The sequence below is a fragment of the Temnothorax longispinosus genome, chromosome 11, assembly GCF_030848805.1.
Source record: "Temnothorax longispinosus isolate EJ_2023e chromosome 11, Tlon_JGU_v1, whole genome shotgun sequence".
NCBI classification, from domain to species: Eukaryota; Metazoa; Arthropoda; class Insecta; order Hymenoptera; family Formicidae; genus Temnothorax; species Temnothorax longispinosus.
This window is the reverse complement of record NC_092368.1, coordinates 12,812,716-12,835,935: the sequence shown is the minus strand read 5'-3', so window position 1 is coordinate 12,835,935 and position 23,220 is coordinate 12,812,716. Positions and strand designations below refer to the sequence as shown.

Here is a 23,220-nt window from a genome sequence, read left to right as displayed (position 1 = left end):
AAACCACAAAATTAACTACAATATGTTTGTTCCGCAACTTTATGATTGAAGTGGTGAATTTATGGTATAAGTGGATGTAGTTGCGTGTGATTATAGTTTTATGATAACTATTTCATGCAGTGTTATATCAAAAAGATCATTACAAGATTTTTGAACACTTTAAAGATGTACTTGTTATAGACAAGTACAGTTAATAAGGAAGCATCAGAGTCAAAAGATCGTCACTGTCCACTGGATCATCGAAGTCAAAGCGATACGGGCGCGCCGCGGTACTGTACTCTAGGATGGGTGACCGCCTTGAGAGAGCGGCTGCACATGATACGTAAAGAAACAGTTTAAGAAGCGTTTTTTTCCTAGATAAAGAAAAAGAACGTTTTTTTATAAACGTTTATCAAGTGGACATTTTAACATTTTAATTTGATAAATAATATTTCTAGAAACCGTACGTATGTCGTACAATGCACCTATTTTTGCCGTCAATAAGACGTCAGAAAATGACGTCAATTGTCTGTGACATTAGATCGTCATTTTAACGTCATTATACCGTCAGTTAGTGACGTCAGGAATGGTCAGTAAAGGATCAAAATTTGACGTCAAAATGACTTGTGTTTACTACAGTTTTAGACATATTCGCATCTTTTCCGCCTAGTGGCGTTATAAAATTCAAAAAAATTTTTTTTGCTCCACCCTAATGTACACGTCATATGAAAGTCATACGTGAAATTAAATACCTTATTTAAGTAATGTTATGTGTGTTTTCTATTATTTTAAACCAACCGCGCTCCACTGTATACGTGTAATGCTAGTTCTTTCTGAGCGCGGGAATCTCCCTCCTGAGAGAGGGCGTTGTATGTATAGCGGGATTGCTCGTTCGTCTCTTCCGGCAGACGGGCACAACTGAGCCATGTAACTACACGCATTTCTGTCTCGATTAAAATTAAGGTGTTATTTTACGAGTACGTGCATTTGTAACCCTATCCCTCAAGTGAACCCCGAAACCCGTTGGGTCACAACAAGTAATTTTAGAAATAATTAAATTAAATAATTAAAAATCAGTAATTAAGTAAAAAGCACAGAGATGTTGATAAGATGTTGTTGTTTTAATCTTTAATTATTAGGTCGAAGTTAGACAACTTTACAAACGTTTCAACCTGGCATTAGTCCATCCCTCAGTATACAATAATACACGGTGTAACAAAAAGATGGGGACAGACTTTGTGTGCTTATAAGCAGAGGAGTTAATATATAAGTAATTTGAGTATAGGAATGCATGTCCGGCTGAAGCCTCGTTTCCGTGCTTCAGCAGTGAAGTTTAGTTGCCTTTTCCTGTGTAGGTAAAGTGTCTTTTCGGTAAAAGATAGCGAAAAAGTTTATTGGAGAAAGCTATTCAGAATTAAAAATCAAGTCCGTATATCAAATTTTAAGTTAATCGGTCTACTTTGGTGTTTTTATTTTTTTATCATTGTCAGGTATGCCATGAATCAAACATCAAAGCAAGCCGATTGATTCAAAATTTGGTATAAGTGCTTGATTTTTAATTTTGAACAGCTTTCTCAAATAAAACTTTTCGCTATCCTTTATCAAAAAGACACTTTACCTATACATCAGGTAATTAGGCAACTTCACAGCCGTGTATAGCACGGTAACGTGACTTCAGCAAGCATGCACATTCCTATACTCAAATTGCTTATATCAATTTCCCCCTACAAGCACACAAAGTATATCTCCATCTTTTTGTTACACGTACTCTATATCAAAATTTTATAAACGCAAAGATGCTTTATTAAAGTACAACTTCAGTGTTAACCTCAATTAACTTGAATGTTAATTGAAAAGATATCTAAAAGATGTATTTTATACGATTTATGTCCCGATTTTGGACATGCGTGCTGTCTGCAATAGGAACTCTCAAGTTGAAAATAACACTGAAGTTTACTCTCAAGTTGAGGCTAACACTCAAAATCAACACTCAAATTGAAGTTTACATCAAGTTGAGTGTTGAGTGTTCGAAATACCCCTCAAATATTAAGTGTTATTTTGAGAGTCTTTTTGAGTGTTTTTCCCGTGTAAAGGGAAAGTGAACGAGCAAGCGGAAGAGTAAGGGCCATTCTACATCAATACGTCACAAACGATGGCAACTGCTAGTTGAAAAGTGTTATTTCTAATTGTCGATTGTCAGTTGCTGACGCTAAAAAAGTTAAAAGTTTGCCAACTCTCTTTTGACAACCGCAACTGACAAGCGCAACCGGAAATAACACACTTTTCAACTAGTAGTTGCCACCGTTTGCGACGTATTGTAGAATGGCCTTAAAAGAGCGTGCAAGATAAAGCGCATCAGCGCATTGGTTCTTTTCCGCGCATCTGGGTGGTTGACGACGGCCTTGTATTTTGCGGCAAATTTAATTGACAGCTGATGATAGTTCGTTTTAGTGGGATCATGGTATGTACTCTACATATTGTAACAGAAAATATAAGAGTTAGTAAAGATGAGATTAGTATATTAATATATATGTAAAGTAGGTTATATACCCGGTAAACGCATCTATCAATATATAGTGACATTAAAAAAAGAATATAATTTATTAATAAAAAATTAGTTGCAGTTAGTAAATTGTAAATGTAAAATAATATAATAAAACATATATGTAACAAAAAATAATATATATATATATATATCCTATATGTGGTGAGAATGACTCATATGTATATAAAATAATTTTTTTAAAGAGAATTAAAGCTACCACTTGGGTTTTTTCGAGGTATGTACAAAAAGATATTATACGATTTACCATTTGGGTTTACTTAACAACATACACTGCGCGTGTACTTGATGGTGCCTTTTTTTTAAAAGATAATTTTGTACTGTAATTTAAACGTAGCATTTATAAATGTAGCAAATATGGGGACGGCGCGTGCCACTCTTACAATTAGCCGCTAGGGGCGCTAGCAAAATTGCAATGCATTCCGGCAAGACACCGCTACTGAAGCGCTACCGTAGCGCTACACAATAATCAGTAACGCTAACTATAGCATAGCGCTACAAAATATAGCAAAAAAAGCTTGAAAAAACTGTAGCGCTTCAGTAGCGGTATCTTGCCGAAACGCACAATGAAACGTATTAGTGATTGCATCATTGCGCATCGTCGCCGATGGCTTTATATGTAGTGGCAATGGCATTCACAGGAGCATTTTTATCTACACCTATGTTTACATATGTTAATACAATCGATAAGAATTCAATTAATAAAATCGGCATAATAAAAATTTAATTAGTAAATTCATTGCTCATTTAAGAAATCTAGATCTTTGAACTCCATCATTCATTTGTCACTGATTTAATTAAATTGACAATATTTCATCAAATTGCAAATTCTTATCGATTTTGCGCGGTATAAAGTTTATTGAAAATAAATTTCAATTAGAGCACGTAAATTTTAATTTTTTTGGATGTATAATCGAAAAATTATTAATTTGATAAAATGCATGAGCACACACAAAACACGCGCGCGTGCACACGTACGCACGCATACACACACGCACGCACGCACACACGCACAGTATTCCGATATCTGATAATTTCTATCTATTGATCGAATTCTTAAAAACAATTTGTACAAAGCTATTATCTAACGAAATAAATGAGAAAAAATGTAAGGACATAACAGCAATTTGATACTTGCATTTTATGTGGATATAAAGTTTTTATTTAACAAAATAGCATTCAAACAATAAAAACGTATTTTAAAGTGATTTCTTAAAATGGAGACGCTTCATAAGTATATTATTGTTATTTCTTCCTGTAAGAAATTTGTCTGAAAAAATAGATAAATGCAATTAGATTAATGTAAATAGCGTTTATTATTCACTCTTTTTCGTCATGACAATAATACTAGATTGATGCATTGAAGCTGTCTAATAAAAATTGAAGCTAGACAGTCTTGAAGTGTTAGGGCTGGTTTATAATAGCCGTAACCGTTGATTTAAGCCGTAATCTTTAAGAAATTGACCAATCACAGTCGATTATTCTTCTCACATTCGACTGTGATTGGTCAATTTCTTAAAGATTACGGCTTAAATCAACGGTTACGGCTATTATAAACCAGCCCTTAGAACGGTAATTGATTTTATTGCACTTCTTCCTTCCAAAACAAGTTCTTTTAAAAAGTCCCTATTGAAGAGAAGAATTTTAAAACTACTTGTGTTTTAACGATAAAAAATAGTAGAAAAACGGAGAATCTTCGGTTACTTAAGGAGGTTCGCCTACTACTTATTCTAAAGTCAAAAATGCGATTGAATAATAAGTCATTACAGCGATCCCGAATTATATATGCAATATTAGTATAATGAATTGTAGATGCTAGTTATGTGCTATATTCTTCGTAAATTATTAATGTATAGAATATTAACAAATATATGCCGAAGTATGAGAGCGTCAACGACTCGGGAATCGTTATCAAATACTTATTATCCAACATTATAAAGTAAAAGAAAAATTACAAATAATTTATAAAAACCTATATGAACAATTGTCAGAGAATACTAAAGACTTAAAATGACTAATACATTGATGATTGCGTGTCGTGAATTCATGATTAGTGGTTAAAGATATATGTCGGTTATATCAAAATAAAGGGATAAAGCTGAAATTTACAGAGATTGTGCACTTATATATCCCAAAAACCTGTGTTAAATTTGCGATCAAAATGGGACAAAATTGCGATTTTTACGCTTTTTCTGTCCCAATGATACCATGTTGTTTATGAATAATTTCTGAGATTAGCTCTACACTGTTTAATCAAGAAAACAAAATTATACTACATATAGCTATAGCGACATACATCTTTAAACACTGAAGTCGAACACTATTCTCGAATCGTTTTCATGAAACTCGCATGCGAAATTCAATGCTTTTCAAATAGAAAGTCGCATGCGAACAGGCTCGAGAATACGGTCCCTGTTTGTGAGGTTGGGTTCGCAACAGCTGTTGCGTTGCCAATAATGGCAACGTCTGTCATTACTAATTCGATCCATGAGGTAAAAATAAACTTTGTGGCAATAAAGCTTTAAATCTACACAGTAAAATCTTATTTTTAAAGTTTTTATGCAATCCTTGATGTTTCATCTGTCAAATGCTAGTTTTTCAAAGTCCTAAGTTGGCTAAGTGTGTACTAAATCAGTGATCATTTACCTCAGAGCGACCGTTTCTCATGAGGCGATAGGCTCAAAGTGGTCAACTTCTGAATAATATTACAAAAAAACTGTACGGTCAATATTGCTCAACTTTTGGGATTATTTGTGTAAAGTGTTTGTGTAAATCATATAAAAACATTAAGACTCTAAGTTGACTTTCGACTAATAGGCGAACCTTCTTAATACAAAGTATCTTGATTCTATATATAAAAATACTTATTTATAAAAAAATTTTATAAATAAGAATTTAGCAATTTAATACTGTGCATTATGTATACTGTATATACAACAATAAGTCCCTATATATAAAATTCTCAGGAACAACACGCCGCGAAAATAACAGAAAGTGTCTTATATAAAAACAATAATCGCGGCGTGGACTAATTCAACGATTAAAAAACCGTATACATAATTCAAGCTACAAGTTGAATTGTCAGCTAAAATTCATTTATTTCAACTGCCATTACGCTCGTGCTTGGACAGCTCAATGTTACTCGCATCACTCGCAGATGGAAATTTATCGTCACTGCTGATCCATACGTGGAAACCTGCAGCGCTTCGATAATGTTGCACGACATTAACGATGCCCATCACAATGTATACTACGGCTAGAATCAGGAAGTAGCTGCCGTAGACAAAAAACTGAAATGCGAATAATTCCCAGCGTTATTTGAGGAGATACCCAACACCCAATCTCAAAGTATTTTTAGTGAATCATTTTACCTGTTGTCTAATATTTAGCATGAGCGTATTGACAACCACGAGCGTCAATATGCTCTGCGTTAATAACGCGAAGAATGTATTCATCCCGAACACAAGGCCGTAGCTATCCTCGGATATACATTTGGCGACTTCGAAGCTACGAACAAGTAAAAACAAACACTTTCTGATTCCTTTCTTTCCTCATTCATCCTTATTGTTATTTTATTCGAATCAAAAATCTATTTTAATTTTTCGAAGAGTATTTCCAAATTAAATCACGTTCTTAATTGCGAGTTCACCTTGCAACAGTGACCATGGTGTGGTAAATTACACCAAAAATGACGTAACCAAAATACAGAAGCCAAATGTTGTAGCTATAAGAACATCCCAATAGTATACCGCCTTCCAGCAGTGAGAAAATAGACAATGTCAGGTCACCTAATAGGGTCCAATTTAACTGTACCCTTCCTACACAAAATACGGTCACCGCACCTGATAAAAATAAAAAAATGTGTAAAAAATCACTGCTTTTACATAATTTTGTTTAATTGATCTCCATCAATCGCGCTATTTCACCTTATTGGTCAGTTTTAATTAAGAAGCTATGTTTTAAGAACGACAAGTAATCGGAGTGCAGTTTACCGACAATGAATTGGAAAAAAGTTAGAAATATACAAAATTTACACAGAAATATAACGACACAAACACCTTGTTGTGGTTATAAGCCCTTTTCCCATTTTGACTTTTAATTAAGTTTTAATGCATGGATAAACTGCTCAACACATCTAATCTCATGATTTGCATTTAATTGATAAGTAGCTCTGCTTGGACTTAAATTAAATAGCATTTTTTAATTGGACATAAAAAATAAGATGTTCTTCTATAATGTAATATTTTATAATTTATGTTATACAAATATATATACATATATATGTATTATATGTATATATATATATATATGTATATATATAAAATATTATTTCTAGGATCACGTGGTTTCGCTTTGACATTAGCGTCAAGAAATGAAGTTGAATTTATTCAACATCCAGCGTTGACGCTGAATCGTCGTTGATCATCCCAGTACAATCAAAAATGGACTCCAAAATACGTAAAAAAATATTAATTATTTTCTCAAGTAATATCTTCAAGTAGTAATATTTTACGTATATATACATACATACATATACATATATATTATTTCTGAAAATTTTTGCTCGCTGAAAATGAGCGTCTTCAAAATAAGTTCCGACTATGAATACGGGCCTTATGTGTGTCACACAACAGTTCAAACTGATGGTGTTTTAGATGCGCGTAACAGACAAGGGCGGTGATTAAATTTCTTATCATGAAAGAAGTGAAGTCCTATTAAAATCCATTCGCATTTTAGAAATGGTGCTATCATAAGCATTTCTGAGACGCGAATGAATTTCAATGGCTGCGTTCAGCAGAAAAAGCAACTCAGCGTGCGATCAGCATTTTTTTAAAACAACTGGACCTTGCCTTTAGTTCTTCCCTAGATCCAAGTGTAGAAATCAATCATAATAAAGAATCATTGAGCTGCTTTTTCCGCTGAACGAAGTCATTGGAACTTACTTCTTCCACGGTAAGAAATTCAACCACCTCTCTGTCTGTTACGCATATCTGAAACACCTACCAGTTCAAACTGCTCATGTGACACACTCACGTAAATGATCACATCACTCAACATAGTGCAACTATGCTCTCTCGTTGGACGAAGTATAGAGACTTCAAGTAACAACTCATAGTGTTTTTTCTACTGGGAAAACTAGTGCAATACTGATGCACACTGAGTGCAATTTTATTGTTCCTCTGTGAAAATTAGTTCACATATTTTCAGTGCTCAATGTTCTACTCACTACTGACAAATACTAGTGCAAAAATATTGCACTGAGTACAACTTTTGCTCCACCGTCTTTAGAGACGGTGGAATACTAGTGCAAGTTGAAATTGAGTTGTTTTTGTGCTTTAAGATATGTGTTTAAGATTGCTTAAACGTTTATAACGATAGCGAAGTCGAAAATATAAATTAGCATTTCAGCACGGCAATTGCGAGCACCGAGACTTCAGCATTATCGCCGGGACTTTCAACGTGACGACCAAATGAGTAAACAGTGGAGACAAGGCATTCTTTGTTCGCTTTGTTTCCTCTGTTTATAATTGTCGATCGCGCATCTCTCGGGGACTTCTCTCGGTGAGGCGTGTATCGAAAAGTCTCGAATTTGCGAGAAGCCCCCGAGAGCTTAAAGGGACACGCGCTCTTGGCAACGGGGCCAGTCGCTCTCTGTTTTCCGAGTTGCCGCTGTCAATATTTCGAGTTGCTTGCTCCTGTTCTTTCGCGTACGCTTAATAGGTAGAGTTGCTCGCTCTTTCGCTCGCTTAATCTTTCGCGCTGCCTTCATCGGCGCTTTGCTTGCGCTTTCGCGGCACGATCTCTTCCATCGTTATAATTGCGATACAGCTTTGTAAATAGTGTATATAGACAAATAAACTGTGCTTTTCCGTCAATTCTGCTCTTTGCCTGTCTCTTCCTATACGCGGTTCGTGTCCTCGCTCGCGCGCGCGGTCCGCTTTCGAACAATATGATACATTAAGATGATATTAAATAGTATTCTAAACTTCATAAAAACGATATTGTTTTTAGTCTTGACATATCTAATAATAGCTGCGCAATGATATTAACATTTTAACATGTAAAAATCTTGAAATGTTTAGAAACTGAAGAAATAAATCAGAATATTATTGTAAAATAAGCAATTTATGTTTGTGTAGTTACATGTATTTTTACTATTTAGATTAAGTTATAAAATAGATATCTTATTAGTGATGTTTCACTGAACCACACAAGGGTGCGTTCGGTTTTGACGCTCACGCGCTGTAAGCGCTCACGCTTATAAGCGCTGTTTTCAATCATTCGATTTGGTATCTGAGCGCTTACACAGTAGTAAGAAATATCGTTTGTTTTGGCAATGTAAGAGACTATGAGCACGTCAAAATGGCAGATGATAGGTTATTGTGTTATATTTGCACAAATAATAACATTATTAGAATTATTATTCGATGAGGAAGAATATTTAATTTTTAAAATAAACCCTTTTTTAGAATAAAGCGAGCAACATTTAATTTTATTCTACAAATTTTAAAACCTAAAATTACTAAGATCAAAATCAGGACGCAAAACAATATTTATCGCTATATGGAAAATGGTCACCCCAGATTCACATCGATATGTTATTAATATTATTATTACACATTGTTGTTTCAATTTTTAAATCAAATAAAGGGAAGTGAAAGAGGCAATCAGAGTTATTCGTTGTGAATTTTTATCTCCACCATTAACTCGAATGTACACACCGCTTTTATTATGTTAAGGGTCCATATCCCTCAGTAGGTCCAAAAAAAAAGGTTATTTTTGTGAATTTTTTGTGGAGAAAGTAAACAAAATAAATCATTCAATATTTTTGGATTATATTTATGATACTTTTAAGTAGTTATAACAATTTTTTCAGCCCATTTGGCGAAGTGGGATACTGGGCAACGGCGACCTGTGCGCGGAATATGTTGCTCCATGGCGGAAGTCCTCCAGGTCGTAAAATGTTTCTGAAACATCGAATCAATCGATTTTCCTGTTCAGTACAAGTGTCCCTATAGAGTAGACTACAATCATATCGATATATGCAATATTTAATTTTTTATAAGCAAAAAAGTATCGAAAATTTATAGTAAAAATTAATTTTTCTTTTTGAACTGCCACTATTTTATGAATTTTTATTCAAAATAATGTTTTTTAGTCTACTCTATAGGGACACTTGTACTGAACAGGAAAATCGATTGATTCGATATTTCAGACACATTTTACGACCTGGAGGACTTCCGCCATGGAGCAACCTATTCCGCGCGTTGCCCAGTATCCCGCTTCGCCAAATTATTTAAATGGGCTGAAAAAATTTGTATAACTACTTAAAAGTATCATAAATATAATCCAAAAATATTGAATAATTTATTTTGTTCACTTTCTCCACAAAAAATCCACAAAAATCACCTATTTTTTAGACCTACTGAGGTATATGGACCCTTAACCTTCCGATTTCTACCAACGCTTCACTCACTCACGACATGTCAGAGCGACAGATACATTTTAACACTGCGACTTACTGGTCTGTAATGGTCCGTAAGCAAGAATTCGTGATTTTAATTTTAATACTGATACACTGCATTTTTTAACATATTGCGACTCCGATTCACGGTTTAGAAAGGACAATCGAATCTCTCCTTTTTACCTGGTCTGGTCTTCCAACCTGGGAGTAAACGTCGAAGGTACGATCGATTCGGAGCATTTGCATATCCTGACAGACTACCGAACATTCGTATGAATTTTATTTTATTGATTTGACTGCGCTTTTCTACTGATTGACTCATTTTATTGCGATTGACTGTAATTTATTGTATGAAATTTTCATGTATTATTTTCATTTTTACGCTGAAGGTGACATAAAAAAAGTGTTGAAACGTCCGAATTTGTATTAACTAATATATTTTATTATTGACTTATTTTGATTGCGCATTAATTACCGCGCGTGGCTCTGATTGCCTCTCTCACTTCCCTTTATTTGATTTATTCAGGAGAGCCTATATTTCGTTTATTCAATTTTTAATTTGTGAGAAATTCAATGTAGAAAAAGCCACTGCGTTAAATGCTGGAAATTGGAATTTTGTTACAATTTTTCCGTCTATAATTCGATTCGACGACATGTTTGTTGATATGCAATCCGCTAACAATGCGTTCCGAAATGAACGTAAGCGCTTAGCGCTTGATCACGCTCACACTGCCCTACCTTGCAGAAATAAGCGTTTGTCAGCAAAAGTTATGACGTCACGATGACGTCATTAATCGATCCGTAAGCGCCTTACAACTCCAAAGCGAACGACGTGAGTAACGCTCATAAGCGCTTACAGCGCGTGAGTGTCCAAACCGAACGCACCCTATAAACCTGCATTATTATTGCACTAGCACAGTTTTCATTGAAACCTAGCACAGCGCTGGTGTTATCCTAGTTTTCCCAATAGAAAACGCTATCAGTGAGACACAAAATTTTCTATGGCGCAAGATTCGAAAGAAAAAAATTGGGAGGCATTACTTTCGTACCGACCCTCGTATATAATGGCAAGAATATACATATTTTTATATATAGGATATTTATAGTATTTTTCTTGTCTCATAATTTATAATAAAGATAAATATTATCAACCAAAACTGTTTATTGCTTTGACGTATAATGTTATCAGCCATCTCTATTAAACTTATCTCATCAGTATCTACTTATTTTAGATTAAAGAGACAAAATTATTCATTCTTATTGTTAGTAGATTGCATTAACGAGATTGCATTATCGCTAAATATGAGGTATAGATATAACTAATGGTACAGAATTGATTCCATTGTTCTGACTTTTTAATTTGCTTTTACAGAATTTGAATAAAATACATGTTTCACCAGAGACAGCTGAAGCATCTTCCTTACCTACGATTGCATAGATGAAGTCCACGGCGCCGTTATAAATCCTGTCCTCTGGCTCCACCGCTGTCTGCCACAGCAGCTGAATGTAGTTGATGACTTGCAGATAGCCGCAAGTGGCTAGTGCCCACCAGACCGACCACTTCGCCACACGATAATTGGTATAAGCCTTCACAAAGTGTTTCCACAGCAGCGCATAAGCGTTTCCGATCTTGCAAAGCAACGACGCACCTGACAATACGAAGCAGCAACTCCTTATTTTGCCATTCTCGACACTGGGCGATGATTTTCGCAGATTACTTGAATGTCGCGACTGATGATCGAGTGCCCCTTTCCCTTGCTCCTCGTCGGAAACGCTGCTTGTGTGATGGAAGTACATAGACTGATTTACAGAAGGCAGAAAAAGCGACCAGACCGTTGCGAAAATGCAGGCTGAAAAACAAAATATATAACGTTATGTTATTTATAAGTGTTTCATATAGTACGAATTATTATATGAAACACTTATAAATATATAATATATATACAAAATAGTGGTTAATGTCATTACTTTGCGAAAGTTATATGTAGAATTCTATGCAAATTATGATTAATTCATAATCCAACATAGTTTAAACATTTAATTTACTTGTATACTTCGGATTATCTTATCTTATGTACCTGAAAGAGTTATAAAATTGAGCTGATGATAATTGAGTAAATCGAAGGAAGCCGTTAATTGTGCTACAATGCCAGACATACTACGGCCAAACAACGTAGCCGCTTTAGTATGCCCCGTCACCTCTTGATAATGTTTTTTGTCCACTTTCGCGTATATATAAGTATAATAGGCTACTTCTGTGGAGAAAAACAGGCCATAAAAAAATTCCACGATTTGGAATACTATCACAGTTTTGCCGAGTATTATCATGAGGAACGTGATGATGCCAGAAATGCCGCATAATACAATAATAGGTTTATATCTGACGAAGTCTGTGACCAAGAAGACAAGTATCAGCGTTGCCAAGTAGCTGTACGTAGCCACAGGATAGATATGTTGATTCACCTGAAAGATTAAACATATTGTCAATATCATTTAATTATTGAATGGAAACAATATCATTCAATATTTTAAGAAATAACTTCGTCAGATGTAAAATTCTTCCATGGCCCGGTCAAATAATCGGTCACAAATGATTCAGAGGGTCGAAAGTCCTTAAAACATCCAAACATGCACAAGATACACGAGATCTTGACCCAATGCATTCTGTCTTGTGTTTGCTCCGTTGTTCAATACATTACCTCAACAAATTTAAAAAATCCTCAATGCATCTCTACAAAGAAAGAGAAAAAAAGACATACATTAATTTATTCAAACATAATGCATAAGTTAAAAATTTTAAAAATATATATACATTTAATATATTTCTATTTAATAAATAACAGTATTCTAACGAAACATTTAATACAGTAAAATAAAAGACGTTTAATTTTATTTAATATTTCCAGATTTTATTTTTTTTCATTTTTAATTATTTTCTATCTTACCTAACACTTCAGTTATTAATTTAGTTATTGTCTGTTGTAATTAAACGTTTCAAATACTTTCTTACACTATATCACATTTAACTTTACCTTCAAAAAATCTTGCACAACCCCCCATCTGCTACTACCTTTCATTGCCTTCTGCTGCCAAAATAATTCACGTGCTGACTGACGTGCCGAGCATCTACCGAGATTAACTTAAAAGTAATAGAAGGGAAACTCCAAACATCAAAACTAGAGCACAGTATAAACCACAGTATAAGTAGATACAAGTATGTTCACTTACAAGGAAACCTCGCAAACTCGAAAATTCTGATTTTAATGAAACTTTCCACACATGTAGGAAGGAAAGGGGGGCGGTAAAAAGATTAATTTAAAAATTTTTTGTTGTTGCCCAAAAACGGTTCTAAGGGGTGAAATTACCCCTCACACGGCTTTTTACTTTCCTCTCTTACTTATATCTCAAAAAATATTTAAGATATCAAAAAATGTTTCATATAAAAGTTTTATGGTAAAATCTCCTCTATTCAACAACATTTAAAAAAAATTTTTTTATTAAAAATTAGAAAAAAAAATTTTTAATGTGTTTAAAATAGAAATGTTTTTACCTTAAAACTTTATATATGAAACATTTTTTGATATCTTAAACATTTTTCTTCCTCATAGAAGAAGCTTTATTTTCGTAAAAAGAATTTTTTTTAGTTGCCGCTGCCAATGTGTTCAGAATGTTCTAAAACGTCGAAAAATCGCAATTTTAAACAATGTCCGTATGTGTGTATGTGTGTATGTATGTGCCAAATTTACCGAAATTTCTATAACTCCAGAGAACTGATTAATCAAATCTTAAAGAATTATGTATGAAATAGGGGTAGAAAAGACCGAAGAATATAATAGAATTAGAAAAAAATTGCCAATATAATAAAAAAAATACGCAAATGTAAAACTTGCACATTTTGCTTATGTATGTACGGATTCCACGAAATTTCAAACGGTTATAGCTCAAGAACTAATCAACCAAATATTAAAGAATTATATATGAAATAGGGGTAGAAAAAAAGGACCTAAAAATATAATAAAATTCGAAAAATTGCGCCAAATCAGTTTTTATTGGAGTGAATTTTTATATTAATTTAATAGAAAGTATCTATATGTACTTTAAAATACTGTAGGGGAGACTGGGGGAAGTCGTGACTATTTCTTCGATACCGATTTTTAACAACAAAACAAATAATTTTAGTAAAATGTGGTATACCCCGTTGTAAAGAGTGAACCATTGGCTACACAATTTATAAGGACATTTTTGGTCTAAGTCGCTTTGTTCAACTGGTATAGAGTGAAAACGACAAAGATGCAAAAATTGAAATGTCAAAATTGCCGGGGCGGAGTCGTCACTCCATTCTCGAACTAAATTTTAAATAAAAATTCATAATTCCGATCATAAAAAATAATAGGATACATTTTATTAATTATTTTTTAATAAAAAAATGGAAACATTAATTAAAAACACGATGGCAGAAAATAATTACAAGAAAAAACGCACTCACTTTATGTGCCCTACGTTTGCGTTGGGCTCTACGCTGACGTTTCTCGTCAGTTCTATTCTGTCATCTCTGAGCACACGCAGCACATATTATCCAAGTTCCAAGTCCTCGCCGGAATCGGACCACTGCTGCTACTTTGATGACTTTGATTTTCGCCAGAAGCCTCCATGATATGGCTTGGTGACGACTTCGCCCCGGACACAAGTTTCAAGTTTGGTTGCTTATAAAATATTAGAAATCAATGAAAAAATAAAAAAATTTCACTGGATTCGTGTTCAGCATGCATTACTCTTTAGAATCACTTACTTTGAGATTCGGAGACACAATAATATTTAAGATATTACAAGTTTTCGACCCGCAAAAAATTTTACGACCTCCAAAAACACGTTTGCCTCGATAAGAATCACAACATGGCACATATAACCTCACTAAACTCCGTTGGTTACGTGGACACCATAAGCCGCGTTTACAGTATTAATGGCGAGTTTACACAACACACAAATTTCGAGATAATTGCAATAACGACTCCGCCCCGGTGACGACTTTGCCCCGGTCTCCCTTACGTATGTTTAAAATAAACTTTTCTTTTTTTCCTAAATATTATATATTTACATATTTAAAAAAAAACATTGGGTAAAATACTATAATTTTTTTTATAGTATTAACTTTAATTTATATAATTTTAATTTTTAAATATTTCAAAAATTATTTTAAAGTAGAAATAAAAAACTAATGTATAAATAAAAAAATGGAACAAAATGGTAAAATTAAGAAATATCTGCAATTAGTAGGAATTATTTTAGTAAAAACATTAATTATTTAATTGATTTTTGTAATAGTATAATAGATATTAGTATAACAGATATTAGTCGCAATAATAAGCTTATCACAATAAAAAAAGTGTGCAAGTAGAAACTTGCACATTGCTTCCTCATAGTTTTTAAGTGTGCAAGTAGAAACTTGCACATTGCTTCCTCATAGTTTTTAAGTGTGCAAATTATAAATTTGCACGTTGCTTAATCAACATTTTATTTCGCTCATAAAGCTTTCTCTATAAGGAAGCCAAATTAATAAATATCTACTAATAATTATGCATTAAAAAAAACAGGCTTCCTCATAAGAGAAAGCTTTATGAGTCGAGCAAAATAAAATGTTGATCAAGCAACGTGCAAATTTATAATTTGCATACTTGAAAATTGTGAGGAAGTATAATGTTCAAATTTATAATTTGCAAGTTTCTACTTGCACAATTTTTATTTCGAGATATCAAGAAAAGTAAAAGCCCGCCTTTATATATACATATGAAGGGTAGTTTCACCCCTTAGAACCGTTTTTGGGCAGCAATAAAAAATTTCTTTTTATCCTCCCTACATGTGTGAAAAGTTTCATTAAAATCAGAATTTTCGAGTTTACGAGGTTCCCTCGCTGCTTGTCAGGCCAAAACCCATGAAATGGTTTGCACACTCAACAATTACTATACGTTTACACGGCCCGATTTACGCCGAAATTATATAACATCGATATTATAACTATAATATACTGACGTTAAGGAGATGCTGGAGCCGTCTGTTTTACCGGCATTTTTTGTCGGCACGTAGCGTCGTATTAATTTGACAGAATTAAAAATCCTTCTCCAGAATTGCAGTACATACATTAATGATTCGGGGGAACTCCGATTTTATATAGAAAACGAGAAAAAATTGCGGAAGTACAGATTTCCTTATCCTACTCTTATCCCAATATGGCGTCTCGAGTTGCGGCGAGCTGTCAGCTCGTCACAAGATGTATTTCATATAAGAGATATACCATTGGTACGAACGCGAAAACAAGTTCCCCCGAATTGCACAACAAGAAAAACATCGATAAACCCTCCAAATCAAGATTTAGAAGCGTAATATAAAAGTATAATGTCGATGTGCATCGTGCGTATGTGTGCGTGCAATGTAGCGTGCTATCCTTGTCTATATCTTTGTCTATACAAGGACAGATATAGTTCGCCGGTCTTCTTTACCGACGCCGATCGAGTTCGGCTACGGCTCCAGCATCCCCTTAAATACCATGTAAACGCTCTTTTACGACGAAGTTATTACATCGATGTGGAACTTTGTCGTAAAAGAGCATTTACACGGTATTTAACGTCAGTATATTTATATCGATGTTATAACTTCGGCGTAAAGCCCCCTCCCCCCCCCCGCTTAAATCGGGCCATCGTTGGTTCACATAAACCCATCTGACCCAACCGTCATCTTATCTGTGATCCAAGTGCTCTCTGGTGTACATTGGTCTAGTTTACACCGATCACTTGATACGCGTATTAAATAGTAAATAACTAGCAAATAAGTCTGATTATTGGCTGATCAGTTCAAATATACTATTTGATACGCGTATCAAGAGATCGGTGTAAACTAGGCCATTGGAGCATGCGACGCGAACAAACCTCTAATTGCTCCTTGGAGTATGCTCTAACGTGACGCAAACATCTAGTCGCCATCTTGGTTCAGGTGACGCGAACGTATTGGAGCGCATTGGAGTGAGAAAGAGCATGTTGGGGCATACGACGCGAACAAACCTCCTTAAGGTGAAATTTCATGGGCAGTGAAAAGTAGCAGCAGATCGTACTGATTGGCTACAAAATAGAGAAGTTCTAGGAACTCGAGAACTTTTCTATTTTATAGCCAATCAGTACAATCTGCTGCTACTTTTCACTGCCCATGAAATTTCACCTTTAGAGTGGTTCTGCGCATAGGCGGCCAAAGTGGGGAGAGTGTAGCGCGCTCGTATACGGCACGGTAGTGTGGAAGGGGACTTTCTAGGATCAATCTCTCGTTGAACGGAGTATATACTTATACTGTAGTATAAACAGTAGCGACAATGGCCTAGTTTACACCGATCACTTGATACGCGTATTAAATAGTAAATAACTAGTAAATAAGTCTGATTATTGGCTGATCAGTTCAAATATACTATTTGATACGCGTATCAAAAGATCGGTGTAAACTAGGCTAATAGGCGTCGGCACCTTTGATGAGGGTCTCTACTTTGATGTAGTGGTTTAAAGCGGGGAGCACACACTTCTACACAACGCATAATGCGTAAGCATAAGAAAATTGATTGGTCTATTTTCTTATGCACATGTGTATGGACCAATCAATTTTCTTATTATGCTTACGCATTATGCGTTGTACAGAAGTGTGTGCTCCCCGCTTTAAAGTCACATGACCCGCCGCTATCTTCCTGATTGCATAAAGGTGAAATTTCATGAGCAGTTGAAAAGTAGCAGCAGATTGTACTGATTGGCTATAAAATAAAGAAGTTCTAGAAACTCGAGAACTACTTTATTTTGTAGCCAATCAGTACGATCTGCTGCTGCATTTCACTGCCCATGAAAACCTACCTTAAGACGCTTAAGAGAAGAAGAGAGAGAAGTATCTTTTTCTTTGTCATACATACAGGCCATCATATTCCCAGGGTGTAGGTGAGCCCCCACAAACTGGAATTTCAACCCACTAAAAACGTTCACTGTCGCTACTGTCTATACTGTGACTATAAGAGTCCCTAGAATACGGAGTCCGGCCAACTCGGTAGACCTCTTTTCATTGGTCATGCCCCTAATAGCGGAACCAATCACAACACAAAGCGGGCACACAGAACACACACATTTCCATTTAGTGACACAAGTCGACTTTGCTAAAAATAACCGATTGAATCCGATTGGTTCCGCATTGAATTTGGTGAAATTGAATCGGAATGAATGCGTTTTCAATCCGGTTAATCGGGTGTCCGATTGGAAGTGAATCGGTTTTAATACCAAATCAATCATTTTCAATTCGGCATTTCCGGATTGATCTGAATTTACTGCTATCGGTTTCAATCGTATTTATGTCCAATCCATTTTAAACGGATCAATAAAGTGACCACATGAATCAATTTTAATACCAAATCAATTGGAATCGTTTTCAATTCGGCATTTCCGGATTGATCAATCGGTCGGTTTTAATCGTATTTATGCCCAATCCATTTTAATCGGGTGAATAAAGTGTTCACATGAATCGCATCGTAGCGTTCAGCAGAGAAAGCAGCTCACTAGAGATCGCAAAGGAAATTGACGTTATAAGGGAGGAGCGGCGCCTCATGATCATGTAAAACGCTGAAAACAAGGCAATTTTGTGGAATTTTTTTTAAAGAGACATTAAAATGAAACTTTATTGAAACTTGGGTAATGGTTTTAGCAACATTTGTAGATGTAAAACACTATTCTTTTATTGTAAAATTCTTTATTTATAAGCAAGCAACAAACTATTCTCAAAGGCCGCGGCGCCGGATTTCACAATTGGTGTGTAGCATTGCGCCTATCATTGAAACAAAAATACAAAATTTTTTTACTTTTATTATAAGTTACCATTGTCGGTAAACCTTTTTGTTCAGTAAAAAATGCAAAACTGAAAAAATAACAGAACTTAGAAAAAAAAATTCGATTTTTACGGAAAAATTTTGGCTTCATATAATTATGCAATAAAAATTATTTAATTTGATAAAATGACTAAACAAGGAGGTTTACATACATACAATGGTATTTATATTAGTTATCTATACATGCATGCCAAAAAGCAAATCGATTGGTCGAATAGTTTATGAGTAATCTTGCACACCAATTTGAAAAACATGGTTTTGAGAAAAACGCGTTTAAAGTTTCAAGTTCTCGGAGCGCGCGCTTTACTTGCGTAACGCTCAGGTATAAAATCACCTATTTCAAGTTCGAATTTCGCTCTGGAACTTTGGAAACATATTCTAGATATATTATACTAATGATTTATGCAATAAAAATTTTTTCGATTTTTTTGACCGGTTACATGAGGCTCGATCCCCCCTTAAGCAATTCTCTCGCTTTTATCGGTATATATCATGTAGAGGTGTTATTTATTGATTAGAGTTTATTGCGTAAAATATATGTTATAACAACTTATAACAATATGGATTGATTCATGTAATGTGTTATTGTGTAATCTATGTATATAAAAATGACCATATATTAAAATAAAATGTTTTTTCGTTATAATAAAATATTTTTTAAAATTATAAATTTAAGTTAATTATAATTTTATTTAACATAAACCTTTCATTTATAAACCATATAAAACATAAAGAACAAAAACGTGGACATGTTTTCGTTCTTTCACATGTAAATGTCGTATAAACATTTAGGCTGCGGTCCACGCTACAAATGCTTTGAAGCGTTCTTTTTCTCCTTTTTTCTTCATTGAAAGAAAGGAGAAGAGGAATGCAGTATTTAAAAGAGTGTCGTCGAAATACATATCGCTTATCTCGAACACACGTGTTCGTCCAAAATAAGTTATTGTCACCACCAAATGCAAATTTCGTTTTTCCTTAATATTCCTGACGTCGCCGAGATTTCTGATGGTTTTATACCAGATAACCTCTCCGCTTTAAACCAACATCTTATTCTTATATAAATCAGACAAATATTATTTTTCAATAGTATAACCAGAGAGAAACCTGAGAGCGGCCACCGCCCCACCGGGATCATTCCGTTCCAGCGGACGTATACTGACGCGCCGCCTGAGAAAGTGGACGTCAACTACGTCGTTACGCTCGGTAACGGTACACACATGGTTCGTGTCCGAACTACTCAGATGGAGGGGATATGCTGGTCGCGCAAGCCCCTCTTCTGTTCGTGTACGCTCGGCACTCGGCAAGCTTCGAGCGGGGAGAGAAGGACAGACATACGATCTGCTGTCTTTTTCTCTCTTGAGCTGGGACATTGCCGGCGCGGCGTTGCCGTTAGCACGCGCCGGCTATACCACAATGCCACGCATTTCGGGTTTCGCGTCTCGTGTCTCGTGTCTCGCCGAGTGCCGAGTCTCGAGTTGGCAAATTGACGATGCGCTATACGTTACATTTGCGTTTATATTTACAAATTTTATATTTTTTATTTATAAATAAATATATATATGTATATATATTAGAAGTTTATAAATATATGAAGATTGCAAATATAATTAATTAAATAAATATTTATAAACTTAAAAATTAAAATTCGCAAATGTAATGTATAAAAATCACGGTTCTATACATATGCTTTTCTATCTAAAAAAGTCTTACATTAAAAACCTTTACTTTAGCATAATAATATTTACGTGTAATATTTAAATGCATACCAATAATTATATTATTAAGGGGATCCTGCAGCCGTATGATTTACCGACATTATCGTTTTTCGATGGATCTTTTAATTGGCTTTACAGAATTGCAAGTTTTTGGTCTAGAATTAAAGTACGCACAAAAATCTAGGGCAGAAAACGCGATTTTATCAAGAGACACGGTAGTGTCTCGCGCCAAGTACACGCGGAGCGAGACCGACCGTGACTCTTTTACGCGACGCGACGGGTTGCGAGTACCCGAGATGTTGAGATCTCGATAACGAGTGAACGGATCGAGTTCTAAGTAGGCTTGATCGATAGCTTGGGGTCCAATTAGGGGGGGGGTTTCTCTCATAATATTCCGCTACGTGCCCTACGAGCGGAGATATTGCGACGCAAAGTCCAAATGGGAAAATTTATTTTTAAGATACTCCTCCTCCTCCTCCTAACGCCGACGTCTCAATATTATTATGATTATCACAGAAACGTCCCTTTCACTTTTTCGACGCTGGCGGCGCAGGTATCGCCAGTTTCGATATCGCGCGCGTATTTCGAAATTAGGTCGATAGACTTATCGGTCAGGAGGAAGATTTCTATTTAGGTAAATTAGGTAATATATAATATATATTGAGTCAACGGAAAAGAAGGTTCTCTACGCTTGGCAGAAAGTGCCGCTAGGGAATTTTTAAGTCGATTCTTATGAATCAAGCTTGATATATATATTGAAGTCAACGGAAAAGAAGGTTCTCTACGCTTGGCAGAAAGTGCCGCTAGGGAATTTTTAAGTCGATTCTTATGAATCAAGCTTGAATTCGATGTCTAGGTATCCCAGGTTGCCGATGACGAGGTCCAGATAGTGCGCTTCATAGTTTTCGGTGTCCAGGTGTAATAATACGTTGAATTCGATGTCTACGTGTCCCAGGTTGCCGATGGCGAGGTCCACATAGTGCGTTATGTAGTTTTCGGTGTCTACGTGTATTAATACCTTGAATTCAATGTCCACGTGTCCCAGGTTGCCGATGACGGGATCCAGATAGTGCGCTTCATAGTTTTCGGTGTCCATGTGTAATCGTACGTTGAATTCGATATCTAGGTGTCCCAGGTTGCCGATGACGAGGTCCACATAGTGCGCTCCGTAGTTTTCGGTGTCTACGTGTATTAATATCTTGAATTCGATGTCCACGTGTCCCAGGTTGCCGATGACGGGATCCAGATAGTGCGCTTCATAGTTTTCGGTGTCCAGGTGTAATCGTACGTTGAATTCGATGTCCAGGTGTCCCAGGTTGGCGATGACGAGGTCCACATAGTGCGCTTCGTAGTTTTCGGTGTCCAGGTGTAATAATACGTTGAATACAATGTCTAGGTGTCCCAGGTTGCCGATGACAATGTCTAGATAGTGAGCTCCGTAGTTTTTGGTGTCTACGTGTATTAATACCTTGAATTCGATGTCTAGGTGTCCCAGGTTGCCGATGACAAGGTCCACATAGTGCGCTCCGTAGTTTTCGGTGTCTACGTGTATTAATACCTTGAATTCGATGTCCACGTGTCCCAGGTTGCCGATGACAAGATCCAGATAGTGCGTTTCATAGTTTTCGGTGTCCAGGTGTAATCGTACGTTGAATTCGATGTCTACGTGTCCCAGGTTGCCGATGACGAGGTCCACATAGTGCGCTCCGTAGTTTTCGGTGTCTACGTGTATTAATACCTTGAATTCGATGTCCACGTGTCCCAGGTTGCCGATGACAAGATCCAGATAGTGCGCTTCATAGTTTTCGGTGTCCAGGTGTAATCGTACGTTGAATTCGATGTCTACGTGTCCCAGGTTGCCGATGACGAGGTCCACATAGTGCGCTCCGTAGTTTTCGGTAGACACCGAAAACTACGGAGCGCACTATGTGAACCTCGTCATCGGAAACGTGGGACACCTAGACATCGAATTCAACGTATTATTATACCTGGACACCGAAAACTGTAGAGCGCACTATCTGGAACCCGACATCAGCAACCTGGAACACGTGGACATCAAATTCAAGGTATTAATACACCTGGATACCGAAAACTATGAAGCGCACTATGTGAACCTCGTCATCGGCAACCTGGGACACCTAGACATTGAATTCAAGCTTGATTCATAAGAATCGACTTAAAAATTCCCTAGCGGCAGAATCAAGAGACACGGTAGTGTCTCGCGCCAAGTACACGCGGAGCGAGACCGACCGTGACTCTTTTACGCGACGCGACGGGTTGCGAGTACCCGAGATGTTGAGATTTCAATAACGAGTGAACGGATCAAGTTCTAAGTAGGCTTGATCGATAGCTTGGGGTCCAATTAGGGGGGGGGGGGTTTCTCTTATAATATCCCGCTCCGTGCCCTACGAGCGGAGATATTGCGACGCAAAGTCTAAATGTGAAAATTTTTTATTAAGATACTTCTTCTATCTACTTCTAACGCCGACGTCTTATATGACACTACAAAAAGGCGTGATATCCGTACAAAATTACCTTTTTCAAAAAAAAGGTAAAAAATGCGCCAAGTACACGCATAGTAGTATATATGTATTATGTTGTTACC

General features: G+C 35.9%; 1 protein-coding gene across 2 annotated transcripts; it reads right to left on the bottom strand.

Moving 5' to 3' along the window:
* Positions 1 to 3,681: 3,681 nt before the first annotated feature.
* Positions 3,682 to 13,160, bottom strand: LOC139821796 (thiamine transporter 2). Of its 2 annotated transcripts, none has more exons than XM_071793130.1 (7): positions 13,040 to 13,160; positions 12,548 to 12,738; positions 12,086 to 12,470; positions 11,432 to 11,857; positions 6,192 to 6,384; positions 5,914 to 6,049; positions 3,682 to 5,832 (listed from the first exon to the last, which is right to left on the bottom strand). In XM_071793130.1, exons 2-7 carry the CDS (start codon positions 12,668 to 12,670, stop codon positions 5,644 to 5,646), a joined length of 1,452 nt encoding a protein of 483 aa, XP_071649231.1. In that variant the 5' UTR covers positions 12,671 to 12,738; positions 13,040 to 13,160; the 3' UTR covers positions 3,682 to 5,643. The 2 variants fall into 2 exon arrangements, with proteins under 2 accessions (XP_071649231.1, XP_071649232.1); XM_071793131.1 differs by having other exon boundaries at positions 12,953 to 13,106.
* Between the last annotated feature and the right edge of the window lie 10,060 nt (positions 13,161 to 23,220).

Coding starts and splice junctions, on each gene's coding strand:
- LOC139821796 (XM_071793130.1), bottom strand. CDS start 12,670: ATGCATTGGGTCAAGATCTCGTGTATCTTGTGCATGTTTGGATGTTTT. Junction 12,471..12,547: donor AGAATTTTACATCTGACGAA/GTTATTTCTTAA, acceptor TTAATCTTTCAG/GTGAATCAACATATCTATCC. Junction 6,050..6,191: donor ACCATGGTCACTGTTGCAAG/GTGAACTCGCAA, acceptor ACTTGTTCGTAG/CTTCGAAGTCGCCAAATGTA.